This window comes from Anolis sagrei, chromosome 3 (genome assembly GCF_037176765.1).
Source record: "Anolis sagrei isolate rAnoSag1 chromosome 3, rAnoSag1.mat, whole genome shotgun sequence".
In the NCBI taxonomy this organism is placed as follows: Eukaryota; Metazoa; Chordata; class Lepidosauria; order Squamata; family Dactyloidae; genus Anolis; species Anolis sagrei.
In genome coordinates this window covers 242,291,483-242,302,587 of record NC_090023.1, presented here as the reverse complement: position 1 = coordinate 242,302,587, position 11,105 = coordinate 242,291,483, and the positions used below count along the sequence as shown (strand labels likewise).

The 11,105-nt window shown below is 36.4% G+C and overlaps 1 protein-coding gene across 27 annotated transcripts in view; it reads right to left on the bottom strand.

Moving 5' to 3' along the window:
• Window positions 1–5,245: 5,245 nt before the first annotated feature.
• The window catches only part of MBNL1 (muscleblind like splicing regulator 1), a 213,943-nt gene continuing 208,083 nt past the window's right edge, over window positions 5,246–11,105 (bottom strand). For all 27 annotated transcript variants that reach the window (XM_067465996.1, XM_067465999.1, XM_067465992.1 and 24 more), the window contains 2 exons: window positions 10,862–10,936; window positions 5,246–8,865 (listed from right to left, as the gene is read on the bottom strand). In XM_067465996.1, coding sequence (XP_067322097.1) covers window positions 10,905–10,936 — 32 coding nt within the window. In that variant the 3' untranslated portion in view covers window positions 5,246–8,865; window positions 10,862–10,904. The remainder of the gene's footprint in view (window positions 8,866–10,861; window positions 10,937–11,105) is intronic.

Below are 11,105 nucleotides of genomic sequence, written 5' to 3'. Positions count from 1 at the left end.
CCCTGAGCACAGCTTGCTCTTAGTGATGCTTGACCCATCACATGTGGGAAGTGTCACTTTCCATTGGAGCCAGCACAACATGGGCAAGGTCTCATGTTGGGAGAGAAGCGTTCAAGGATGCTTCAACCTCAATTGAGGTCAGGGTGTTGGCTGAAAGTCACACGACATTGTGTGATGGCTAGAGTGGGGCTCCATCCCCAAGACAGGGTGCAAGCATCCTAGGACATTCAAATTGTCCCATCTGATGAGGCGCATAATTATGTTACCCAACCCCAAGATTTGTACTAAACTGTCACATCTAGACAGTTCAAGGAATAAAAAACAGGACTCTACTTGTGGTCATACATAAGAAAGGAAGAGAACATTAAAGGAAGCCTGGAATCTGTATTCAGATTATTTCCGAATGCCCTAGGTAACACACCTGAAAGCACTCAGAGGCTGTCAGGTGTCACGGTTAATAGACAAATGATGTTCTCAAAAAAGTCACCTGTAAACATTAGCAGCCCTTACTTCATTTGCTGTCCCTTGCTGTTCTCCCTTGGTACCCATCACTTCTATCAATGACAAAATAAAATGGATATGTGGTTTTAAATTCTCCTTTGAATAGTAGTTAGCTGCCCTGAGTTCCTCCGCAGAGGTTGAGATAGGACAGGATACAAATGCCCTAAATAAATAATAGTAATTTTTGTTTTGTTTTCAATTAGTTCATCTATCTGTAGAATTCTTCAAGTTTTTGATCACACAGGTTTTCATGTCAGTCCTAAACTCAGCATATCTCTCAAACAGAATCTTAAATTTTCAGGAAATTTATTTTTGGTTTTAGAATTTCAACAAAATTTCAGGACATTATCTCTCTCCCCACCCTCCTTTTTTGTGGCCTACATGTCCCCAAATAAATCATTTTTGGATATTACTACTTTGCTCATATAGTACGAGGTATAAAAAGCAGTGTAAATAAAAACTGTGTTGGATGATTAGCCTTCAGATATTTATGCACACACATAATCTGGTGTATGTGGCTTCCAAATAAGCAAGAACATCCACATTAGAAGCCTAGTGAAGGAAATGCAATGTGCAGTGCCCATCTTCTAAATCCGTTTGTTAATCCTTAGGGGAAACTGTAATTTAGTAAGTCAGCATTTATATATGTGCCATTGATAAAATGGGTCTGTTTTACTTGGGGCTAGCAGTAAGATTCTGGTTCATGCATCTTTCTTTGTGGAAGAGAAATTCCCATTTGAAGTGTTGATAGAAAACAATCCTGTCCAGAAAGGAATCCTTATTTGATGGACTTTATGGCCCAAGTTCAGTTTTAATATGAAGAATAAGGAGGTTTAGGCAGGGTTTTGAAGTCACTAAACAGCTGTGAAGTTGAACATCTATAGCAGAAAGGAGGCACAGCTGGCATATTGGTTGTTGGCTCACAGGCTTTCCTACAAATTAAATTGATTATTACTAAATTTGCATCTATAATATGTTGGCTAAAAAATCCAAATCAGATGCAAATATTATTTTTTTTGTCCTTTTTGTGATGGGGTTTCTCCTCTTTTGGCTATCCTAATGCCATATTATCAGCATAGCAGTTCATGTTTACAAAGCTCTTTCAATAACCCAGAATCTCCATGAAGGAAATCATCTCTCTTGACAAATATGCTTTCATTATATTCGGCTGTATTTTGTTCATATTCCAATACTGACATCTGCTGGAGGAGCACGCTGCATCAAGCTACTTTTCAAAATGGAAAAGAAAATGCAGTGGAAGGGGAAACTAACAACCTCATCTTGTTTTTAAGTGTGTTTTACTTCTTAAAGGAAACAGCCTGAACAAATGGTAGACTGTTATTTTTTTCCAATAAAATAAAGCCCTTATGCTCTGCTCGGTTTATGCAATAATAGATGTGTCTAATCTTATCTATGCTCTTAAAAGTACATAAGATAAGTGTGTGTACATGTGTCTAAGTAAGTCCTTCACATGTGTCTTCTACAAATTTGAAGTCTTGTTCAAAGGCATGTTCATAGGTCATGATCCATTAAAAAAAACACAATAGCATCCCTCTAGCTTTAATTCTGTTTGCCTAGAGCATAAACCATTGGCAAAGCTGGACAAATTAGAGCTCTAGTTCGAAATCTGGGGAGCAAAAGGGCAAGAGTGTGATTACTTGTTTGGTGTATATTGACAAGCACTTTCCCCATTATTCTGCCTGCTGTTTCATGTAGTAGTGACCCAGTTGGAAAATTCTTTTCAGAGATAAGGGTGAAATCAAACTAGAGGAAGAAAAGTGTCTTTATCAAAAAGCAGTTTTACTGTAATCCACACCTACATTTTTCAAATGCTGTTTTGAAGTTTTCCTTCCTAAATGATTACAGCAGAATCGTTTTTAAAATAACTTTTCTATTCTCCAGCCTATGACATCAGTGCCTGTCTTTCCCTTAATATGGCTCCTAAGGCATGATTCTTTGTTTGTTATTTATTTTGCTGAATGTTTTATGATTATCAACATATTCCTTTGTATATTTCCTCACAAGTTATGTAATAATCTAGTTAGAAAGATCCCTTACCCATGCAATTGTGCTTTGTCATTGTGTAACATCTATATTCAGTTCGCTGTTTTGTGTGTGTATGTGTGTTGGGAGCAACTTGAGAAACTGCAAGTGGCTTCTGGTGTGAGAGAACTGCTGTCTGCAAGGATGTTGCCCAGGGGATGCCCAGATGTTTTACCATCCTGTTGTAGGCTTCTCTCATGCCCCTGCATGTGAAGCTGGAGCTGGCAGGTGGGCGCTCACCCTGCTCCCTGGATTCAAACCGCCAAACTTTCGGTCAGCAGTCCTGCCGGCACAAGGATTTAACTCATTGCATCACTGGGGGGCTTCTAGTTGGCTGTTGCATAAACATGATCGTGCAAATGTAACTGCTATACATTCAACAATCCATTCTTGAATGGTTCATAGCTATTTGCGCCTTCCATGAATTGTTTGTGGAAAATAAAAATTTTAAAAAATAGCTGTATGCTGAGCTGTTTTAGTGAGCACGATCAACTCAATTTTGACAATAGCTGATGTCTCCCATGGCCTATACTGTTTGCTGAACTCTGTCATTTGTGCTATGCTAGAAATGCAGTAACTACAAAATTATGTGTCCAGGGCCAACGTCCAGACATTATAGTTACATACAGTGCCAGATCATGAGAAAAAGCTCTGGAAATATGCTGTCTTGGTCACATAGACCATAGATAAGAATTATCATGTATGCATTAGATATTGATTGTACGCACTTTGCCATTGTCTGTGAAACCCTGAAGTTCCATAAAATATCAATGCTTGAAATAAACTTTATCCATCTTTGCTGTTCCTGTGAGTAGGTTGGACTGAAAACAGTGCTGGCAACTGGCAGACGATTTGACTAAAGTTACTGTTTGTTGTCAGTCAGTTTTCCTGCTCAGTTTCAGACCTCATCCTAGTTTTATGTCTTACTTGGGAAATAAAATTGGTCATTTAATTTTGTTGTACAATGTACAACAAAATTAAATAAAGTTATTCTATTCTATCCTACCTAAGAGTATAATTCCAATCACTGGCTTTTGGAAACAGCCATTACATATCCTCCATTTTAAATGGGACAGTAAGCAAACAGTTGGTTGCACAATGTTGGTATTTACACTACTCTAGAGTAGTGTAGATTCCTACTATGCAAGCATTCAGCCTCTGTGTTTGATAAGGCATACACAGCATTGTAGTCTTAACTTCAGTCTTGGGCAGGACTGCACAACTTGTGGACCCCCAGATGTTTGGGCATAAATTGATTAATGCATTTACTAAATTAATTGTGATTTTCTTATTTCAGGTATTCAGTGAGAATAAGATTCCTTGATTGTGTTTACAGACAAAGGAAGGAGGAATAGAAGTTATCCATGAAATCAATCAACCAGACACCAGTAAATTAATAAATCAATAATTAAAGAATGTTCATATTATATCAGCGTAATGAGGAAGCCTAGTATGCCAACCTCGGTTTACCAGTAAGGAGGGTGACGTGACTATTTCCAGTATACTGGAGTGTTGAATTTATACCCTGCCTTTTCCCCAGGATAGGATTGAAGGATACAATAATTTAAAAATAGCAAGTTAAAACATTGATTTCCATTTTAAAAAAGTAAACACATTATTGAAAACATGATACAAAAGATAAAACATTTTAAACATATAATTTCCAACAAACATTGAAACAAACAGCACACACATATTACCACTCCATAAATAAAATTCAAAGGACTTGTCTTTCTGCCAGGGAGAAGAAAGCAGAGAAAAGGCCAAAAAGGGACCTTGCATTGGATGGGAGAAAACACCAGGAGGGCTCTCTCTCCAAGTATGCCTATGAAGATAGTGGCTCTGAGAGAGTTCTCCCTGGCTCATTGTAAAGCTCACACTGATTTGTATCCGAAGATGCAGTCTTTCAGATATTCTGGATTCAAGCCATATAGGACTTTAAGTTTGGGGGGAGCGCAGAAGGATGTCACATGATTTCTGAAACCTGCTCAGTCAGCAGCATGGCCACAGCATTTTGGAACTGCTAACATTTCCGAACAGCCCCCAAAGGTAGTCCATGATGAATATGTTAGTAATTTGTTACTTATGTTTAAGTCATTTTCATGGGAGGGCTGACATAAATTTTGATATGATCTGTGGATAAGTCAAGGTTCATTACATGTCTGCTGGCATTGAATTTTGCCATTGCCTTTCTCACCCCTGAGTCCCCAAAAGCTTTGGGTTTTTGTTTTTGATAATTTTCACTTAGAATGGCCCCAATCCTCCTCCCAGCCCCACACCAATACCTGCAAATATAATGATTTGCCTCAGTCTTCCCTTAACTTCACTAAAACAGAAAAATAACAAAAATCTGTTGGAAGTGATGTGATATTATTTCTGGTGTACACAGATGAACCAATGCAGCTTGTGGTAGTTGAAATTGCCCCTTGGACTAGGCACAGTTGTCTATCTAGCTCTATAAATTCTTACCCCCTAAGATAGGAAAATATGTACAATTGTATTTCAGGAACAAAGACATCTTACATGCTGCATGGTAAAATATTTCACATAATTATTAAACTGAATCCCAAGCCAGACCTCTCCATATATTCCCCATATACAATCCACTGGATCTTAGATCCTACATTTCCTCCCTCATCCCATTAAAAACATCTCCCCACATCAAGCTTGAAAACAGAAAAGAAGATAATTGAGAAAGAAGTTTTATTAGGGCAATTTAACTTTATTTTTTTTCCATACAGCTAGGTCAACTATAGCAGTAATAATAAAATAAGCATAAAAACAAATTGCAGCCCAGGACAGAGTACATAATTTGGAGCAACTACCAAGCAAATTTAAGTCTGTGGTTACATAATAGTAAAAACAAGCACATCTGTCCTTTCAGCAGATGAAAATTGCAGGGTTGCAAGGAAGTGCAACATTATTAATTAATCTGTGTGAATTTTCAGAATAAATCCAATGTTCTTTAATTTTTTTCCCCCACCCGTTCACTTTGGCATCATATATTACCCATGGTTTCTCAAGTGCTTTAGGTTAAAAATGGTAAATTTGATAGGGTATCTTTTTTCACCTGCTAAAAGAACAGGATCACTACAGCAATAAAAATAATTACATAACAACTACAGCTATGATGTTTGGTTTGGTTTGCCTGTTGACAATATTTTTTTTATCTGTTTCTGTGCGTGTGAAAGTCAATATTGGTTTCTGTTTGGTTGTGTGTGTTTGTGTGTGTGTTTGTGTGTGTATCAGTGTGTGAATAATAAAACTACTGAAATTTGTCAGAAACTGGTTTGAATAGAATATATATCTTTTATATATATATATAGATTTGCTTTCTTTCTCTTTCTCTCTCTCTTTGATACTTTAAACATGCAGTTGTTGTTTTGAGTAATGTACAACACATTTGATCCATGATTTCCCTTTAATGGTTTGAAGTACCTGTTTATTTGAAATTCTGTATCTTAAAAAAATATTTTTTCTTTAATTTTATTTTAATAAGTAATGAACTTCAGGCAGATCTTGACCAGTGCAGCTTTTGTTAGTCATGAAAATTGGGAAGGATGGCCAATCTTTCCAGCTGGAAAAATCCTGGCAAACTAGAAGCTGTTCACATAAAGCAAAGCAACTTTTTCCAAAGGGGTCTGGAGTGCTAACTCTGTGCCACTTTTTAGCAAGCAATTTTGTTCAGCCTGTCATATTTTTTTTAGCCTTAACAAAACTCCTTGTATTTATAGACATTTTTATTCAAAATAAGATCTTACTATTATACAGGTTTCTCTCTCTCTTTTTGACTATATACAGAAGTGCAAAAGGTCAAATTTCTCTCTCTATACTTTCCCACATGCCAAACTGCAGCATAATCAACCCTCAAGAGTTTGCACACGCACTCACACATATTATAATTCTTGTTATACGTAAACTTTTGAGTATTTGGATTATCAACAAAAAGTCCCTTGATCTATTGATTATGCAGCTTATTTATAACAAGGCCTGATATTCAGGGATTTCAAAAAAATATTTAAACAATATCTTAACATTTGAAATGGATACAGTAGAAAATAAATTTTTATTCTAATATCTAGGAACTAGATTTTTTCTTTTATAATTAATTACAAACAAAATAAATCATCAAAATATTACTCAGTTGTCTGCCAGGATCGTTGCAATAGCAACAACTTAACTTCTTACTTAGCAATGATTATATAAGATATCCATATAAAAGATCTTTGTTCTTTTAATGAAACTAGACAAGAACTAACAATGACTGATATTCTTACATTGTAATATTAAATCAGTAAAATATAAATCATTTAGTTAACAATAATACGAATATTCATGACACTACATGTAAATTCAAAACTGCATATGCTATGAAGAAAAAAACTTTTTAATTTTTTTCATATTTTGAAAAATCCATCAGTAAAATCTAATAAAACAAAATCCTATAAACTGAAATGGCAATCATCTGGTAATAGAAAATGAACATGATCTAATAAATGTAGGAAATTAAACTACTATTTTAACGAGGAAAAATATGTCGTATTCTCTAATGTAAGTAAACTACAATAAACATGTGAAGTCACCTATACTTTCTTAACACGATTGAAATTACATTGGTATGGGTTTTAACCCGTAATGTAATAATCTAAGGCTTTAATAGATGTACAGTACAATCAGTAAAATCAACACATCATTCTTTTTTTTAATTAGAAAGCATCTCTCAAGCATAAAAACTTGCAAGTAAACTTGGAAGTATGGAAAGTTCTAGAACTGAACTCTCGCCTCTTCCATTCCACACTATACTACCAGTGACCTGGCCCCCACCTCAGCAATCTTTAACTTTGCTGAACAGAACAAAATATATCCTTTACTAGCTGCAACATCCAAACCACAAAAATGATTTCCTTTGGATGAATCCATTCTTAAAAACTTGAATGAACATCTATTTTTTGTTTCATTTTTGTAAAGGCTTTCTAAGGCTATAAGCAGTTAGAACAGAAGAAATCACATATAAAACTCATCTCAATATTTAACCCGCCCTATGTCTATTTCTGATTGACATTTTTTCATAGACATCATTGTTTTGGTTTTTATCGTGCATCTGATGTCAGTGCTTCCCCACAATTAGAGTCACTCTTTTCTTGAAGTGCATGACTTTGAAATGATGCATTTTAAGTGTAAAGCCAAACCCACCTTCTACGACACATTTAGAGTCTCTTGGACTTTTGACAGAGGTTAAAAACACGAGCAAAAAGGAAATTCCTTAAACATTTTGCTAACAGTGTCTCAGAAATGGCTTTTCCCTTTTTTTAAAAAAAAACAATTATATATTGTGTTATACAGTATAGTTTGCATAACTATTACAAATACAAGGTATTATAATAATTTATATAAGTTTATATATCCGGTATGTGTAGGAATAACCTGTATATCTAGGGTTCTTTCTATTTTGTTTTAAAATTCTTGTGCTGTCTACTGTTAACTAAAGTGGCCATTTCTGAGACAGCTTTGGTTTAAAACTGAAGGGTGCCCTTTGACTGATTAGCAATTAGCAAAACAAGCAAAAAACAACAACAAAATTGTGGCTCTTAATGTAACACTGAAGAAATAATACTCTATGTTGATTACAGTCTATGGCACTTCATGAGAATCTTTAACAACATGGTACTTAAAGCCATTGGTGTGCTTTAAAAATATACACAGTTGTGGTTTTTACTTGGCACATTCATCTCTGTCAGATACCTCTTTACCACTTCTTACAATCTATTACATTTAAAAATATTACTCTTAAAACAAAACAAAAAAGGAAAAAAATTATACTGTGCATGCACGGTCTCTTCTATCATGGCAATTTTAAATACAAGGTGCACCTTTTGTTATTTGTAAACCTTGAAAGAAATAAACTTGCTTAAAAATTATATCTTGGTCTACAGACGTACCAATACATAATAGATTTATGGCTACATCACAGTCTGTCTTTTCAAGATGACATACATGATTATGTAGGAAAAGAGTCTACCAATGCATACTTCAGAGGCCGTATGCACTAGATACCTGTGTGCTAGAAAAGATAGACAATGTTGTAGTCTTTAGACAATATGATCACCCCAGCACAAATATCTATTCAATGTACAAAGTATATAGGCAACAGTGTGCAGTGGATTTCCAAGTTTTGTCATTTTTATCTTGTTAGCATGCAATATGTGGATGTCTTACTGCTGAGGAAATTCAGGTGCTGTTATTTGACAGTATATACATTATGGCTAATGACCTGTCCTGTTTCTTCATTCAACCACACTGTCCTCTTTTCTTTTATATGATCTGTGAAAAAAGAAAAAGTCATTTTATTGCATATAATTCTTCTCCTATTCAATTAGAACATTGTGACAGCCATATGCTGTGCCCCTGTATTTACTTCCTGGTAGTACAAGCTGTTTAATTCAAAGAGACTCGCTTCTGAGTAGAGATGTACAAGACTGCAACATTAATCCAAAAGCTTATGTAATCAATTACAATATTTGCCTTATTCCACCTTTACTCCAAATGTGGACTACAACATGCATTGAAACAACTAAAATTGACCATAGGACAACAACAAAAATATAACTAGATTAACTATTGCACTAAATGCAATACTTAATTAAAAACGGATTTAAACCATTTAAAAAGCAACAAATGAGGCAGGACTCAATAAGAAGGCCTTTGCTTTTGGGAGAAGAACAGAGAGGGGACCAACCAAATGCCAATGGGAGGAAGCTCCAGCCACAGAGAAGGCCCTCCCCTGGTTTTTCACCAAATGTACTTTGAACATTTATTTATTCATAGCATTTTTACAACGCCCTTATCAACCCCCCGGGGGGGGGGGGGGGACGGGACTCAGAGCGGCTAACAAAGGCATCAATTCGATGCCACAAATCAATAACATAGTATAAAACCATAAATACATACAGAGTTAAAACAATAGCAATTAAGTATAACCAAATTATCATAACAGTCATTAAATTAAAAACAATACTCAGTCCACAAACCCATTGATAGAACAATAAAACTGTATCCTCATATAGTCTTGCCAATCCATTTCCAGTCAAAGTGCTGCTTTATGTTTATTGTCCGAAAGCCTGGTCCCAAAACCAAGATTTTAATTTCTTCCTGAATGCCAGGAGGGATGGGGTCGATCGTATTTCATTTGGAAGCACATTCCACAGGCGGGGGGCTAACTGCTGAGAAGGCCCTGTCTCTTGTCCCCGCCAGCCACGTTTGCGATGCTGACGGGAGCGAGAACAGGACCACCCTGGATGATCTTAAGTTACGAGGTGGGATGTAGAGGCAGATGCATTCGTACAAGTAAGTTGGGCCAGAACTGTATAGAACTTCACAGGTCAAAACCAGTACTTTGAATTGAGCTCAGAAGTGGACAGGCAGCCAGTGGAGCTGACACAACAAGGAGGTGGTATACTCCCTGTATGTAGCTCCTGCTAGTAATCTGGCTTTCGCCCATTGGACTAACTGCATTTTCTGAACCATCTTCAAAGACAGCCCCACGTAGAGTGCATTACAGTAATTTATTTGGGATTTGACCAGAGCATGGACGACCATAGCCAGATTAGACTTCCAAAGGTACGCGTGCAGCTGGCACACAAGTCTTAACTGTGCAAAACCTCCCCTGGCCACCACCGAAACCTGGGGTTCCAGGCACAGCGATGAATCCAGGATCACCCCTAAGCTGCGAACCTACATCTTCAGGGGGAGTGTAACCCCATCCAACACAGGCTGTAACCCTATGCCCTGTTCAGCCTTTCGACTGACCAAGAGGGAGTACAGCCAAGAAAAAAATCTTTTCCCACAGATCTATGAACTAAGGCAGCCTCAAATCAGGTGATATGTCTTTCAGAAGCAGTTTTATAGGTTATGACCAGCATTTGGATAACAAACAAGACTGAACAACACTCCAAGGTTGTGACTGTTGTGGTTGATCATTCTGTGATCACTTATTAGCTTCTTCCATTCTGTCAGGCCATTAAAATGAGCAAGTTGAAGTATTTCAAATGAAAGATTATTTACTGACTGGAACTTCCATGTGACTCTCCTCTACTTGACCAATCTACGCCAAGCACCATTCTAATATGCTATCTGGTTTCTCCACTATCATAGGATTGTAATGTGTATGTTAGACAGAAAGGCTCTAGTGCAGCATTCTCCTCAGCTTACCATGGTCTGGTATTTGGCCTCATTAACTGGGTTCACATTATAGGGCGACAGAATAAAAACTTTGGAAAGCAATACGAATGTATGATAAAAACATATTTAAGAAACTTACTGTTCGATGATTAAATGTCTACATCTGTGTGACATACTTGTGGCTAGTCAGATGTTCGGCAGATATTATGGGTATCTATTAGAAAAGAATTGTAAATTATGGGTAATTTGTTCTTAAGAATATTACTTTGCAGAAATAACAAAGTATAATGGAAGAAAGACAGCAGAAAACTAGATTGTAACCACATGTTAATAAAAACACAGGTAGCGATTTAATTGAAAACATTCAGTTAATGTATTATTTC